This window comes from Cydia pomonella, chromosome 1 (genome assembly GCF_033807575.1).
Source record: "Cydia pomonella isolate Wapato2018A chromosome 1, ilCydPomo1, whole genome shotgun sequence".
In the NCBI taxonomy this organism is placed as follows: Eukaryota; Metazoa; Arthropoda; class Insecta; order Lepidoptera; family Tortricidae; genus Cydia; species Cydia pomonella.
In genome coordinates this window covers 28412752-28430561 of record NC_084703.1, presented here as the reverse complement: position 1 = coordinate 28430561, position 17810 = coordinate 28412752, and the positions used below count along the sequence as shown (strand labels likewise).

General features: G+C 37.0%; 2 protein-coding genes across 2 annotated transcripts in view; both read right to left on the bottom strand.

Annotated features, from left to right (window-relative positions):
* Positions 1 to 2524: 2524 nt before the first annotated feature.
* On the bottom strand, positions 2525 to 11651 carry LOC133528104 (circadian clock-controlled protein daywake-like). The gene is made up of 6 exons (XM_061865332.1): positions 11211 to 11651; positions 10991 to 11086; positions 10615 to 10762; positions 10057 to 10190; positions 4506 to 4640; positions 2525 to 3173 (listed from the first exon to the last, which is right to left on the bottom strand). The coding sequence occupies exons 1-6, from the start codon at positions 11314 to 11316 to the stop codon at positions 3016 to 3018; spliced, it is 777 nt and encodes a 258-aa protein (XP_061721316.1). The 5' UTR covers positions 11317 to 11651; the 3' UTR covers positions 2525 to 3015.
* Positions 11652 to 12832: 1181 nt separating this feature from the next.
* The window catches only part of LOC133527883 (replication factor C subunit 1), a 45905-nt gene continuing 40927 nt past the window's right edge, over positions 12833 to 17810 (bottom strand). The window contains exons 16-18 of the mRNA XM_061865080.1: positions 17108 to 17321; positions 16561 to 16722; positions 12833 to 16219 (exon numbers count right to left, since the gene is read on the bottom strand). Of these exons, the coding sequence (XP_061721064.1) occupies positions 16121 to 16219; positions 16561 to 16722; positions 17108 to 17321 (475 nt within the window). The 3' untranslated portion in view covers positions 12833 to 16120. The remainder of the gene's footprint in view (positions 16220 to 16560; positions 16723 to 17107; positions 17322 to 17810) is intronic.

Here is a 17810-nt window from a genome sequence, read left to right as displayed (position 1 = left end):
AAAAGAGAAAGATCCCCGCAATTTGCGAATTTCGGTTTTCGCGGTAGGCCCCCTGGTACTTGCTTCTTACTAAATTCAATTTTTAAACAGTTTTTTCTCGATTTTGGCCACCGTAGCCTATGGAGACCAACAGCAATGGTAAGCGGTTTTCGTAGTCTATGGATGTTGCTATATTAGCTTCCGAAGTTTCATACCAAGTATTATCAAAAAAATATACTACTCTTATTTAATATGTAAATGTATGAAATAAACAAATATATTTGTTAATAAATCAATATAAATAAAGATAAATGTTTAAAATATTACGAGTATCATTACATTACATTCATTAATTCGGTTCTACTTTTTTAAAGGCGCGTACATTTAGGCCGTTTAAGACACAACCCAATTTAAGATCGGATTGCCTGTTTAAAAAAAAAAAAATTTCGATCAAAATTTAAATGGCGCCAATTCCTGCAGTCATAACTCATAACCAGGGCCCGTACATTTCATGCCATTGACAGAAGAATGACGTCACACTACATAGAGTATGATTTAAGGAAGGAGAGGAACAGAAACTCCTCAGGCAGAATTGTTGCAAGTGTACAGCTGTCAGCTATAAATAATAGTTCCAAATTTCTCCAGAGTAGCGCTAGCGTAGCTAAGAACCTAAGGCGTTATTGACGGAGTGAAGTGCGCTGTCTATGACTAGATTTTTTTCTCAAGTATTCTAGGTATTGTAGCGCCATCTATTAATGGTTTTTTGTCGGACACTTTTTGGTATATGGAGATTCCGTTCCTTGCCTCTACCTTCCGTAGTATGATTCCAATTAGTATTTTCGTAATAATGAATCATTTTTCATCCTCTTTAGCTAACCGACACATATACTTGACAATCAGTATAGAAACATCTAATTGACTTCTAAATAATAGATTATTGAATAAAACATATTTTAGATTTTTGACAGCATAACAAGCTTTTATTCACGTAACGTGTATTTATTTTGATACCCGATAAGTAAGCTATCTAAATTCGTAGTGTTGTAAAAAACTCCTTGTATGTTAATTTACGTATTTTTTGCGTCAACGGCATGAAAAGTACGGGCCCTGCTCATAACCTACATTTCTTGTTTGTGTTTGACTTTACTCATAGTCGAAATGAAAAGTAGTGTCGTCCGATCATCTTTTCCAATATCTCACTTATCCCCCTAGTTGCTAATAATAATAACCTGTGGCACTAAGTACTGCGGATCGCAAAGCGGCATATGAGAGTAAGGTGCTACACGGGCGGTTCTACAAGGCCTTCACGGGACCTGACGTGGACCTGCTCGCGTCGGTGAACTGGTTACGATTCGGGGACCTCTTCGGAGAAACCGAGGGTTTTGCTTGTGCAATTCCGGTTGTTCTCATCTTGCTAACGGCGAGTACTTGCACAGACATAATCTCGTAGCGAGAATTATTCACCAACAACTTGCTCTTCTATACCGCCGGGCCATGCTCCTCAATATCACCATCCCCCATGATGAGAATCTCGTGAAAGCCGAGAAGGACTAGTCCAGCAAGTACCTAGATTTGGCCCACGAGATAACTGCCATGTGGGATGTTGATTCGACGATCATTATCCCAATAGTCGTTTCAGCGAACGGTCTCATAGCGAAGAGTCTCGACCAACACCTTGAAAGACTCTCGCTAGGTGGTTGGATCAAGGGTCAGATGCAGAAGGCGGTGATCTTGGACACGGCGCGGATAGTCCGGCGGTTCCTCTCTCTGCGGCCCTGATCACCGGCTGCTTGGGCCCTGCCCCGCTGCTGGCGACACCCTAGGTTAGGTTTTTTATAATGTGTTTATATCTTTTGTATTGTTTTTTAAGTATTTTTATATTTTACTTTTATATACATATTGTAAAAATCCTAGCCTAAGAGAAAAAAGATAAATAAAGGAAATAATAATAATAAATAACGTACTATTATTTAGCCCATGGATATTTATCCCTAAACTTAAAACTTGTATCGCATCATGTTCTTATGCATATTTTATCGATAATGTTTTATGAAAATGCCTAAATTAGGCCCAACACACACAACAAAAGCAATATTAATAATGATATTTCACTCAGTTTTTTTTCGATACTGGAGGCAAACGAGCAGACGGATCTCCTGATGGTTAGCGATTACTGCCGCCCATGGACATCTGCAACACCAGAGGGGTTGTAAGTGTGTTGCCGGCCTTTAAGATGGGAGTACGCTCTTTTTTTTTTAGCTGTTGTGTAAGCGCGGTTACAACTAATTTACCTCCAAAAAGGAGGAGGTTACCAATTCGACAGTATGTTTTTGTATATTTGTTACTAGATTACTCCACCAATCTTGCCATAAGTCGTTCGTAAAATAAGTACTTATTAAAATAATATCTAAGTAGGTATGTATATCATAACTTCTTCAAGTTGTGTTCTTGGGTGCTAGAAATGCAATTAGTTTAATAGGTTTTAGGTAGGTACTTTTCTAAATTTTTATTCCTAATTCTACCATTAATAAAACTTCAGTTCGAATAATATTTTAAGGTGTTTATTTGGATATATTTTGTGATTCTTTCTTCTGTTCTGTACCAAAAGTACATGAATGAAACTACATTAATTACGTATATATTTTACGACCGGTATGTGCTCGTATTTTTATTTGTGCACATTCTCGTTGTTTTTTAAATTTTTTGGTATTTTTAATTGTCACATAATGTAATTTAAAGGATGACTGTTATTAGCCTTCTTTTATGTAAGCATTAAAATATGTTTTGGTTATATTCAGCACGGCTGTCACTATCCTGAATACCCATAAAATAAAATAAAATCATGAATTGATTTTGATCGGATTGCCCCAATTTGTCCAATCGATCTGTCATTTTATTACTTATAGAATCTACAAAATTTGCGTAATGGCGTAATAAATTGATTAAAAGAACCAGTAATAAGACAAGCATAGTTAAATTAAACCTTTTTTTTTATAACTACAAGATAACATAATACGTATGTGTACGGGAGGATGTTTATTTAATAGCCGCTTGCCACTTAGCTAAAGGCAGATTCTCCACACTCCTGTTCAAGGTGCGCACGATGATCCTGTTAATTTCTCGCACAAAGGCCGGCTTCAGGTCGCGGACCAATTCATTCACGTTCCGGTTCAGGGATTCGTTGATAGACTCGCCTGAAAACAAACGAAAAATAACCCTTGGAATTAGGTCCTTACATCTAGCGATTCTTTCTGCTTTATCATGTGGAAAATCAGTGACTTGGCTCATGCATTCTAAGTATTGAACTTTAACATATTCATAGCTACGCGGGTCCTCTGTTCGTACGCGCTTTTCGCTACATAAGGTTTTTCCCATGTTATTGGCTACGCTCGTAGCGGGTGGTGCTACGATTTTCCGGAAATCATTTTTTTCCAAGTTGCGATTTCTGCCATTCGCAATTTTTACCACTTTATCTTTTCTCAACTCGCATATTTCACCAATATATTTATTTTTCAATACGACGTGGTTTAAGAAGTAGCTTGTTTCGCCTACGTATAGATGGCGTTGACGTCAAATCTGTAAGCATTTTACCTACGTTGGTAGTTCGTGTCCTTATTCCTACGAAACGGTTTGACTTTGGGTAAATGAGTTTAATAGAGGCAGGACAAGCATCTCGCCCTGGAGCCCCGAAAACGGCAGTTTTACCCAAAGTCAAGTCGTGTCGCACAAAAAATTTCGGAGTTACGATATGAACTTCTTCCACACCCTGCTTCACCAGATTTGGCTCCATCGAACTATCGACTCTTCCCGAAACTCAAAACACATCTCTCAAGGCGAAAATTTAAGTCCAATCAGGTTATACGGGAGGTCAATGCGTATTTCGAGGCCCTTGAAGAGACGCACTTCCGTGAAGGCATAGAGAAGTTGCAGATTCGTTGAGACAAGTGTGTAGAACTTCGGAGGGATTACGTAGAAAAATAAAATACATTTGCCATATTATTATTTTTTCATATCAAACCAAGTTACTTCTCAAACAACCCTCGTAGCTTATTTTCCTGATAGGATTACTAATCATTCGCATAATTCCCCACTATATTTCATTTGTTTACAATCACGGAAGAGTGTCATTTGATAGTCTAGATAGGTGTTGCGTCGAGCGAAGCGAGGCATAGTAGGTATGTTAGGCGAACTGCGACCAAAACAGCGCGTCAGAACTGACATTTTTATTGTACGAATTTGATTTATATTACATATTAAATTATAATAAGAAAAGTTTTTCAAATTATGCGAATGGTTAGAAAACCTTTCAGGAAAATAAGCCATTGAAAAATAAATATTATAGGAAAATATAGGATTGGTAAGAAATGGTTTGGGGTAAGGAATAAGCTATTGAGAAAAAATAAAGTGTTAAATATGCGAATCCAAAAATTGCTACATGAAATTTTTTTAATAAAAATTGCGCCATTCTCCTCGTAGCGCGTAGCTAGCTAGCCCTGGCACTGAATGTATTAAGTACTCATACGTACCGACGGCGGAGCCTTTAAGCAAATTCTCCAAGTGAAATTTCAAGTTCTTTACAGCAAAATCTGTTTTCGATTCCGAAAGAAGAAGATGGCCATCTTTGACAGTAAATTTATTTTCAACAATGGCGTCAACATCAGCTGGAAATAATTCATATAGGCATGTTAGGCATTAGGTATGAAAGTATGAATTCCCTAGCTTCGGCCGGGGACTTCGTCTGCGTGGAATGATGATCATTACTGATAATAACTATTTCATTTAAAATGTTCAAAACTACCCACGCAATATGCCAAAAATGCCTTAGTTACACCTATTTGGCAAATAGCTGATACTATTCAGACAGCTGGATCGATTTCTATCAAACACCTAACAGAACCACCGCAAGGAAATTCAGTTGCAAGTAAATAAAACCGCAACAAAATCGGTCCATCCGTCGGAGAGCTACATTGCTAATCCGATTGACATTGGCGTCAAACATAACGCCCATCTTTTTAAATACTACCCTATAACCTTCCCCGGGACTCAAACTATCTCTATACCAAACTTCATCTAAATCGGTTCAGCAGTTTACATGAAGAGGTAACAAACAAGACTTGTATTTAGGACTTAGTAAGGATGATTAGTCTGGACATTACAAGATAGTATACGATTTATCAAGTAAATTTAAAAAAAAGTTACAACAGGAGCCTGCTGCTACATTTTAATTAAAAACATTAAAAATGTAAATATAGTCTTATTGTTTTTACAAGTCACACACTGTATCTCAGTTGTTTTTACCCGAGTGCCTTAGAAGGAGGGTAATGTTTTTCGAGCATATGCAACAGATGGACGGTTTTTGACATATATTATGAGGTGTCGTTGAATTCGTCAAAATTGTGGTAGTTAAAATACCATTTCAAAAATATATGTAAGAAGTCAGGTTTTTTGTTTTTATAATAATTATTCCTCTTGTTGGATCCTATATACGAAATAACAGCTACCTATATACTAAATAACAGATGGATTGGGCAGATTGGGAAATTGAGTAAAAAACACAGCTTAAGTAGGGGCACGCTGACTAAACATGTTGATTCACTCATTGTTTTAAACAATGCATTTTTGTCGTAGTTGTAAGCCTCTTTTATAATGGACGATCTACCACGCACAAAATTATATCGTGGTACAAAGAGTTGTTTCAACCAACTGTGATACAGTTGTCGCCTGGCTGATTCACCCATCTACTTAAAAACTTACTAAATTGTATAGCCCAGGGGTTCCCAAAGTGTGCGCCGCGGCGCCCTGGTGCGCCGTAGAAAGTAAAGAGGGGCGCCGTGAGTTCTATCATTATCCGAAACCACAAATATTCGCGGGTACCTATTTGAGCGCTCGCATCGGTAAACAAAAAACCTTACAGAAAATCGCAGCCAAATAACACTAGACCCTACTCATAGTGTTGTGTTCCTGCCGGTGAGTAAGGTTGCCAGAGCTCAACGAGGGTGGGAGGGGGTTAGGGTCGGCAACGCGCATGTAACTCCTCTGGAGTTGCAGGCGTACATAGGCTACGGATACTGCTTACCATCAGGCAGGCCGTATGCTTGTTTGCCACCGACATAGTATAAAAAAAAATATAACCTCTTGTCACTCTTTTTCGACCGTGATTTTAAATTTACAAGGGCGCCGTTGCAAAATACTAAACTTGTAACTGCGCCGCATGTTGAAAAAGATTGGGAACCTCTGGTATAGCCCGTTTTCACTCCCATAACAGAGACGATATCCGGCTAAAATGGACGTCAATAGAACTCGCAAATAATGTAAACAAACCAATTTACCTTAATTTCTTCGTAATCTCGCACTTTTTGAGGACACCTATGATTTTATCAACAGTCTATAAACTTAAATATTTTATTTATATCAATTACTAGTTAAAATACACGTTAATTATTAATATTTCAATGAAAACAACTATCGTAAAACGTTTAAGTTATACGTCAAATGCTAACAAAATCTGTCATATTTGTTTACATAATTTGCAAGTTCTATTGACGTCCACTTTAGGTCACTACGGATAGTAGCTCCATGCGTTGCGGAGGCACTCGTAACGAATGCGGCACGCAACGCAAGCAAAGGGAGCCGGAGCCGCACTGCACTACGCATGCTGTTAAAATACAACTTTTACTTAATTGTTCTTCAGTCGGGTAACAAAATGAGTCGCGATGTGCTTTACGCAGTGAACGGAAAAACATGGAATCCGCATTTGAGAACATTACCGTTCAAATTCTCGGGACAATTGGCTACTTGACTGTTTTTTGTAAATAATGTCATCAAATATCTATATAGGACTCATGGCATTTAAGCAACACAAAGATCAGAAATGAGAGTTAAAGTCTGACGCTCGCACTTGACGATTGAAACGCCTCTAACAAAATGATAAGGTGATGTGACGTCACATCATATAAGTCTGTCCTAAATGTATGGAAGATCAAGGAAATTGCCATTTTGACCCTGAAATATTGCGTTTATGTGTATAGTTGTCATTCTATTTATTTTTCAATAAAATGTAAGGAATCGAATGGTACCATTTTCTTTTGAGATTTTCCGAGACTTGTATTTTTTTATAATCTCAATATAATTTTTTAAATTCCACTTTATTATAATGGATGGCTCAATCAATCAATTTTTCGTGTTATGGCTCCATCAAGGTGTTGATGATTCTGCCAATGTCTCATTCTCTATCCATTTAACTAAATTTTGTTATTCAACATGTGTCAAGTATCCAATTAGCACACATACACAATTACGCCTACATTTAAATAAGACGATACGTTTACAGAGCCTGTAAACAAAACTGATAATAGTATTTTATGCAACAGTTGTATAAGAAGGGTCAAAAAAGGCGAGTGGCGTGAGTTACAATGTGAGCCGGAGCCGAAGGCGTAGGCGAACATTGTAAAGGAATACGCCACGAGAATTTTTTGACCTACTTATACAGCGTTGCATACAATATTTTTCCTACGAGTCAACAAAAATAAATCTTAATTTAGGTAAACAAATTACAGCAAAAGTATATAGCCAAGACGCGCGAGCATACCTTGTTACGCGCCCGGCCCGCCCCGGGCCGCGGCCGGCCGGTCGGCGACACCTCGTAACTAATGAGGCCCTGGTACTTGCTACTTGCTAAATTAATTTTTTGGACAGTTTTTTCTCAATTTTGGCCACCGTAGCCTACGGAGACTAACAAGCAACGCTAAGCGGTCTTCGTAGTCTATGGGTGTTGCTATATTACGGGTGTCACATGCGTGTTTCTGACTTATGAAGTAATTATTTTTACTATGCAACCAAATGCATATTTTGTAAGTTGGCAGCAATGCACTTAGTTTAAAACTGTATTCGTTTTGGTTTTGTTAGGTTGGTAGCCATTAATCGCAGTAACATTATAGCTTATAAAAGCACAAGAGCTTTTATGAGGAATAGACAATATAGACTTTTCTTGAAATCTTTTATGTATGTTCTTATATTCGTGTTAATGAATGCATAAATGACAGATAACAGTAGAGGAGTAGGAAATAGTATTTTATGCAACAGTTGTATAAGGGTCAAAAAAGGCGAGTGGCGTGAGTTACAATGTGAGCCGGAGCCGAAGGCGTAGGCGAACATTGTAAGGGAATACGCCACGAGCATTTTTTGACCTACTTATACAACGTTGCATACAATATTTTTCCTACGAGTCAACAAAAATAAATCTTAATTTAGGTAAACAAAGCAAAAGTATATAGCCAAGACGCGCGAGCATACCTTGTTACGCGCCCAGCCCGCCCCGGGCCGCGGCCGGCCGGTCAGCGCCACCTCGTAACTCATGAGACCCTGGTACTTGCTACTTGCTAAATTAAATTTTTGGACAGTTTTTTCTCAATTTTGGCCACCGTAGCCTACTACTACTACTACTACTAACAAGCAACGCTAAGCGGTCTTCGTAGGCTATGGGTGTTGCTATATTACGGGTGTCACATGCGTGTTTCTGACTTATGAAGTAATTATTTTTACTATGCAACCAAATGAATATTTTGTAAGTTGGCATCAATGCACTTAGTTTAAAACTGTATTCGTTTTGGTTTTGTTAGGTTGGTAGCCATTAATCGCAGTAACGTTATAGCTTATAAAAGCACAAGAGCTTTTATGAGGAATAGACAATATAGACTTTTCTTGAAACCTTTTATGTATGTTCTTATATTCGTGTTAATGAATGCATAAATGACAGATAACAGTAGAGGAGTAGGAAAACGAAATAATAGTCATCTCTATTACACTTAATTATGTAGACAGCTAAGTGTAGATGAAATGCATATAATGTCAATAACTACCAATCAGCGACATTAATCCGCTAATAACCTTCTTGCTGTACGTACTGGCATCTGAGAGATCGCGGTTCAAATTTTGATTAGAATATGACGTGGACAGGGATAGGTTTATGCCATAATAGTTTGAAGAACCAGTCAAATAATCCACGTATAATAATTTTGTGCAGATTAAAAGATAACTAGTTAAAATGTTGTTATGAAATGAGACACTAACCCAACATAAGTGAATATTCATTGTTGTGTTTAACATATTCCACTATAATAAGTATTTTTATGGCTAGATAAATTTTATAATCAATCTGTATGGCAGAGCGTAGTCATGTTCAGGTACAGCCAGCATAATTTACATGGGTACACGAAACGGGTCAAAAATATTTGAATAGGCGGAGCGAAAATAAAGGCTCATCCTCACTTTCAGATCCAACGGAAGTATTTTTGTTGGAAATGGTGACCTCTGCGTGCGTTGTCTAAATGCAAGACGGAGGAAAGATTTCTAGGCAAGTGAAAATGTACAACGGGAGAAAGATTCGACAAAAACTCTTAGCCATATTTAAATGACAGCAGAGGGTGGATTCATATGATCCAAATTTTCAGATATTGTGTGTATTTGTTAAACAAATTAATTGAAAGAGTGACAGAAAAAATATCTACATATACTACATACCTATAGGAGACGGGGTATGGTTATCACACAGGTTGGTTGTCACCGAGCGGCCGTAACAAACCATTGAACGAACAGCGCTTTTATTAAGCTGTGTGAACCCGGCCTTTTTTGACAAGTTGAAATATTCATATTTGAAATCAATATAATCATATTTATTCCAAATTTTACTGAAGTTATTTGTTTACTTACACGTGAAATGTGATCCTACTATCCTTGGAATGATCAGAATAACTTCTGCACCACTTCACGACACATGAAGACATTTTTAATTATATAAAAACGTTGTTTTTATAAACCGATTTAGCCATCTATCACTGACTGTCATATCGGTCGAACTGAAGTTGCCAATCGAGTAGTTTGTAAGCCCCGCCCACCTTAGGGTAGTTTACGTTGGGCTACAATTGAGCGGTCAGAATGCTTCCATGTTTTATATTCGTTCACTGGCTTTACGTAAAGAAATGGTTGCTTCTACGAGTATACTATATATACGAGTAGTATACGTGTGCCGAAGTCATGCCGTGCCGTCTGCGTTAGTAAAAGCATAAATAGAAAACTCACTCAGATTTGCGGTGAACGGACCATGATCCTTCAAATCTAGGATAAGCAATTTACCATCTATATCGTAATTTCCTAGCATTTTTAAATCTGGAAATTTCAGCTTCATTTCAAAAGAGTACTTAGCAGGATGTGCCCTGAAATACAAAAAAATATGTTTATAAGTATTCTAAATGCAATAAAGAGTGGCCATGAAAGATAGTAGGAGGTAACATACGTTATTAAAACAACAGTTTGTTGAATCTTTACTGCAAACATAATAGACATTACAATCACGAAGGAAGCTCACGTTAAGGATAAAATCCCCACTTGTTTTGATCTCCATTAAAATCTTACAAATTTATCATATGACGAGTTTTCGCTAGAAGATGTGATACAAGTTGCCATTCGGCAGTTTTAGATTAAATTTGCCTTTTTTGTTCCGAAATATTTACCCTTAATTAAAGAGTATAAGAGTACCCTTGAGTATAAGAGTTACAAATGGAGACAGAGATTTTGTGAATGAAGCCGCTGGTGCTTACTAGGATTATATTGTTTGAATTGAAAAAATGCACAACTTACCGAATATACTCGATCTTATAGTCAGACAAACCATACACCCATACAGAATTAAACTCTGCTTTGAAATTATTACCACCCTCGTTTTGTGTTATCTTTACTATTTTCAAAAATAAAGGATCCAATACAGGAATATTCCATAATTTTATGCCTGAAAATGAACTCTAACTTTAGCAGATTCAATAAATACCGACGAAAAATAGCGGGTTATTCTCACTAGTTACCACCAAGTTGTAACTAGTGGTAACCACTGGGATTTTTTTTACACCTTTAGAGTTAAAAAAATGCATTTCGAACAAAGAATATCCAAGATTTTGATTTCATTTATAGGTAGTACAATTTTAATATTAGGTAAGTTTTAACAGCGAAACATACTCACCATGCTTCATGTAAGGTTTAAACAAATCCGATACCTTGTATAGAGCTTTATTGAGGCTATCCTCATCGTGAACATCAAAATGATTTATCTGGTTTTCTGGAAAATTAAAGAGCTATATTTATATATATATATTGTCCATTACAATCAGTTTATAAACAAATATATATATTGTCCATTATAATCAGCTTATAAACAAATCTATTATTACAAACCGACTCACCGATATACTTTATTATTTCTTGTTCTTGTTTTGCCGTCAAGGGTTCGGCAGAACAATCTAAGGTGAAACACGCAGCAAATAACACAAGGCCGACCCTGAAGTACATCTCGGATGAAATGATGAACGCAGCACTGACCACCACAATATGTATGTTTACTTGAGACTATTATTTGCGGTGCATGGTCATTATGATTCGATTAACTTGGCATAAACTCGTTTGCGTCTGTCCTTAAAACTGTTGCGGTTGCATTCATGTGGATTATTAATTAATTTTTAATAGTCGCGTGTCGGTGCACGCGGGTACTTGGTCCTCGAATCCCTTCCATTATGACACAAAAACATGATTACCACGAGACGAGTAGTAGAAACCTCTAGAATTTATAAATAGGTATTCTGTCTGCTTGATTTCTTCCGGGTCAAAGTTACTTTGTGGAATGACCGTGGCAAACGATTTACTTAGTCAGGTCATAAGTTCTCTCCCGAAGATTTTTACTGATAATAAAAATGTTATAGGCACAGATTCCTTATTTAATCCTGAATTACTTACGACAAAAATTATAATTTAACGTAATTTGCTATCTCAGTTTTACATAATTATATGTAATATTCGGAACAAAAGTTATAAAAAAACATGCATAAAATTTATTTTTCTTTTGTATAAGGTTGAATCTTACATAATACAAAAGCTGGATCTTTTATCTTTCTATAGATATATATAGTTCATGTGCATTGGTCTGCCAAAATTGCAACTGTACATGTTTTACAAAATCTACTCGTTGGATAGCAGTCAAATATAAGCGTGTTACTGAAAAGTACCCGAAGTTAGAAGGGTAGGTATTAGCTGAAGTACAGACTTGTCGGAGAACTAAATGCTGGTGATAAAATAACGTTCTAATAAAGTAGGTTCATACAAATAAACAATTGTACCTATTTTATTAATGTGACACTGATTTTTACTACTTTTTGTGAGGTACAATTTTTCACAATGCAGCCGCGTATTTGCGTCTATTAAAAGCTTTGTATAAAAGGATGGAGGCATGAACACTCGTAAGGAAATAAATATAACGCTAAGGGATACATGCAATTCCGTGAGAAATTACTGCTAGAAAACTTAAACAACATTAGTACGATTATCACTAAGTTTAACAGAATTTTTGAGGAAAGTTTAATTAAGCAAAAGAAGAAAATATCAGCTAACGTAAACTCAAAAATGAATTGACTACTAAAGGGGATAGTTTCCAGTCGTATGAAGCGTACCCTTGTCCTACATAAAGGGCCATTGTCTTTGCTGAGTATAGGAAAAAGTATATAATTATATCTACAGACGCGTGGTGAGGCATGCTATGCGGCTGCCTGTGCAGTGACACATTTAAAAGAAATGTAATGTTCATACCAGGTTAACCGGGTTTACATGCGACCACGTTACGCACGAGACATTGAAAAATAAATAAATATTAGTTTATGCGATTAAGTTCCATTTATCCTGATTAAAATCGCGAAAGTGATAATAATTATTCAGCCTATATAGATCCCACTGCTGGGCACATCTCTCATCACATGCGCGAGGGATGCGATGTCTAAAATAACAACTAAAGTAATAATTAAAATTAAAACGTCCATGATGTCGGTTGACCGAGGTAATTTGCTTGTATTTACACATTCAAAAATGATGCTACGTTTTATTTAAAACTAGTCATATAATCAATAAGTAACAGTACACAATTACAGTTAGGATTGGCGAAAATGTAGGTACAGTCAGCTTCAAATACTTTGTAGCAGTCAAAGTGGCCAAATAGTTCGGTACACCATACTAAATATATGGTGTACCGAACTATTTGGCTACTTTGGTTGCTACAAAGTATTTGACGCTGACTGTACATACGCATTTTTAATTAGACAACTCATAACTAAATAACTAAACACGGTTTTGTTACAATAATAATATTTATTGAAATGAAATTTGTTAAGGTACAAGATTTGTTGGTGTATAATTAACATTATTATGCTGGCCACTAACGATTTTACCGATTGTAAGTAACGCAGAATGTGCGTCAAAAGCATACATTTAAAAATCAGCCGATCATTATTATTAACATACGCAATGGAACACAAAGTCGCGTACAATTGTGCCAAATACCGTGCTCAAGAACATGACACCCGGGCCTGTACCGCGCCGTATATTATGTGTCTTTGGCGCTGTTTGACAAACCAGTAATCATAAAGTAGGTAGCGCCGTTCAGTGAATCAGCGCCATCTACTTCAGTTGTTTGCGGCTACCTTCGTGTACAGTTTTAACAACAGAAGATTTTATATGTCAGTGAGAACTGTCGACCCTAATTACTACTTCTAAACCTGATGTTTTAAGTGGCGCCGAAAATTGGTTAAAAAAAAAACAGTTAAACTGAACGTGAGTGGCCAGCCTAAAACGCCATAAGCAGGGAAGACTATATACATAAAAATACATGCAGGGGTTATCTATCAGACCGGCTAGCATGAGTAGCGTTCTCGCGCGCGTTTCCGTAGTGCTCTCTCTATATATAATACATCTAGCGCTCTATAACACGCACGCGAGAACGCTAGTCTCAGAGTTGTCACCATAATACTTAAGGTGCCGTAGATTCAGCCAGCAGAGTTTATGATCAATAGTAATAGTAGTGCTTTTTTTATCACAATACGAATACGGTTTAACATAATTCTCTCGATCGATCGAAAAAAAAAACACGAACATATGTAGGTCTAAAATGCAACATAATAAATTTTACACAAAAGTCAAAAATAGTTGAATTGCTTCCGTAAATAAGGAATTTTATTTTTGATGTAACTCGTCGATTTTTTTTTATAAAACTAACTAAACATAACAATGATAACCGCGAGCTCGGGCACGCATAGCCATCTCGCTCACGCTCAGTGAGAGTGGGAGAAGAACCTGAACTCACGGCGCCTTAAGTGCCAGTACTTACAGTCTATTCTATATCAATCTTTAACCCTTTATGAAATTATACGGTCCAAACTTTAGAAATAACTTTTGCCCGTATTTTTGAAATTTTTCCTAACCAGTCTCCATTGACATGTAAAGGGTTAAAAAAAGATAAAACGCAACTTAGTCGTTCAGCCTATCACATAATTCCTACATCAAATTTTGTAAACCTTATTCCGCCAGAGCGAGATTCTGTCTAATCTAAAATAATTTCATTTGTGATGTTTGCGATTTATATAATTACAAAATTATTACATTGGTTCCAAAATCGAGTTATCTCTGGATATAAGGCAATTTGGGGAGATGTCCTACCGCCAAAGATACGCAAGAAGTGAATATAGTTGGAAATCCAGGAACGGGAGGAATAGGACCTACGTAATTGACACGGGATAGTGTGTCCACACCATGTCACATCAGTTGTTTTTGAAATATGTGATAGCATAGCCAATCACTTTCTCATCGCCATCATCATCGAAAAATACTTACTGAATTGGATAGTGTAAATTGTGTTTCACTCAAAATACAAAAAACACGGATCTACAGTATAAAAATGAGTTCCTCTAGTGAACAAATTATAAATGTACCTGGCAGAAATACATCGCTTTCTTTCAACAATTGTCCTCACGCTACGCTAGTATAAATATTAATTTCTATTTAAGTATTTATAGTTATGCAAATGTTTTCTTATTTCCTCGCAGTAGTCGTGAGAAGTACTATGTAATGCCTAGGCCGGAAACGCTAAAGATGGACCGTATTATTTGAGGGCCTCCACTAACTCACTCGTCCATCTTTGAGCGGTTTTCCGGCCTCTCCAACAATGTACTATTGTATGCAACATTGCAAATTGTGACTGCAATGTTTTTAATTTTTATCTGACTATATACTACGCATTCCGCGACCTATTTTTTAAGCAGTAAAGTCGAGTTTGCGGCCCATTTTTTGATTTTTTTTAAATTGTATGTAGTTTCATAATTCTCTGCTATGTAAGGTTGATAAGTCTGTCGATTGTGGTTAGTGCAACTGGCCTTTAATCGAAAACATAAGCCTAAAACTTTATACTTCGCGCACTTAAAACAGGGGAATACATAGGGAAAAAAGTTTGATTTAGAGATTATTCCGTGCTCGTCCCATAAGGATTCATTTGGTTTTGTTTTACAGGCGAACATTTATATCGTAAGCATTTATTTGAATTTGGGTACTTGAGCACTGGCAGTCATGCCCAATTGCCCACCTCTGTATCGAGACCTCTGTCCGACCACTTCATGGAGCAGGGCCAGTTTATGAAATAGCTGGCTCCATCTTGATGTAGTCTGGTTAAAAATTAATAAAAATAATAAAAGGCACAATTACTTCACGAATTAGGCAAATGATAATGGTCAATCGTAAAATAGTTATGAACCAGCTGCCTGCACTGATATCGCTTTGTTAATATTATGGGGTTATCGTGGCGTGTCATGGTGAGGGATTATTTTTGGTTATACAATAAATATGAACGGCTGAACAAATCATGAAAGTTTTAGCCTCCTAAGGCTCAGACATACAAATGATATATCCAAAATTTGCCACTGAAATTTTAGCTCAGGGAATACAGTTGATTTTATTTTGTTTGAATTTTGAATGAAACAAAGCAACTCTGTTCCAATTGATTATGATTAAATTCATCGAACTGAATAAGTCTTTTAAGTAGGACCTTGGCCCTTACGAGGATAGATCAATCAGTAACTCGGTCCGAAATACATTATATTACTGGAATGGTTAGATTGTCAAGAGGGTCTACGGCGTGTTTACTACAACTATCCTTCTAGGACAGCGACCTTGCCAGTAGAGAGAGGTGGCAAATAAAAAAATAATTAGGCGCCTAGTTGACTTCCCATAGAAAATTTGAATTTCGCGCTTTTTTCTGCTGACAAGTTGGGTGTGTTTCAGAGTATAACTACTTTGTCTTTCCTTTGCCTTTGCTCGAACTAGGCTTGTCTTTACTAGTACAAGCTTCATCTTTTTTACCTCCGGTTTTCTCAGTGTTCTTTTTTTTCTGAAATTAATTAAAATAAATCTGATTAGTAATGTTTATTGCGGAGAACAAGAAACAATTATACTTATTCACCTGTTTTAACTTACTTAATTCTGTCTAATTCATATTTTTGCTAATTTTAAGCGGATAGGTTGTTTTGCGGGGAGGGGTTTGCTTGTGACTTAAATTAAACCCTCTCTTGCGTTACTTAGCTACTTGCGTTTAGTAGTAAATGTATAAACTCGCAATAAACACTAACGAGTGTGTAAACAGGCCCTTAAGTACGAATATGAAGTGAAGTAAATACTTAACACCTTGTAAAGAACACACGATACAATAAATATGCTGAATACTGAAGGTACCTTAATGAGAAGGTCATTCTCGGGGTCGCTGTCATCGTGCTCGTGGTCGGCGTCGACGTCCGCGTCGTCGGCGTCGGCGGCCCGCGCGCGCTTCACCGCCCCCGGCGCGTACGGCAGCGCCATCGCTTTCTTGTTGTACGTGCGGGTCATTGCCGCTTTTACCTGCACGCAAAACAATTATTACGCATTTTCTAATTATGTGGTTACTTTATAATCGGCTTAGAAATAGTTTGGATATAACAAAATCTGTAAATAGGGACATAATAATAACGAGATTTTAATGGACTTGGAAAAGGATTTTAGATTTAACCGTACAAAAGCCCGTTTCCAATGCTTATGTGAGTGTTTGGGTGGATAAACTATTTGTACTTTTTTAAATTAATTGTATACCACGTTCTACTAACACGCTTGGTAAAGGGCTGATACTTACCACAAATATGCATATTTAACGTTCCAAAATGCCATAACCACGTTTTAAAAAGTAACCCACACGAACGTAACAATCGCAATGAGTGACAAGAAAAAGATGATTCACTCATTTACTTACCTTCGAATCTATTAGAATCATAGGATTCCTTTGGCCGGGCCACAGCGACATTTCAGTCAAGGATTCCAAATCGTCTCTCAACAGATGGTACGCCTCCAGCACTTCCAAGGACTGAGCGATGCCGTCGTTCTTGTCTCGGATGAGCGGCGTCACTATGGCATCGCGCAGGTGCGTGCAGTAGTCTAGGAATATAGACGACTTGGAACCGGAGGTGCTGGAAATTAACGTAACATTATATTATTATAATATAATCACTGTGGTTACAGCGGAATGAATATGAATACTAACATTCATTAATAAAAAAAGTTATTGTTAATGAGTTACATTGATTAATTTAATAGCGTCTTACTAAATATGTATCCCAAATGTGCCAGTGGATAGGGACATTACGGATAACCTACTAGTCGCCAAAATAATAACGGGTCTATTCTGAAATAATCAAACAAGACTGGTGGTGTGTAACTATTGCGGTTGCCTCTGCAATCTGGATAGGAATCTCGCCTATCTGGATTTGCATCCTAAGGGTGTAGAATATTGATTTGATTGTCATGAGGTTAAAACCTGATGATGGGATTGTGTAGAAATCAAAGGAATTCAAATGTTACACCTACGAATCAGATATTTGGTGAAGAGAACTGCCTATGTAGACAGTAAAACGAAGGCATACTTATTTGTTAAGTCAGTTCATTAAAGTTTGAAATAA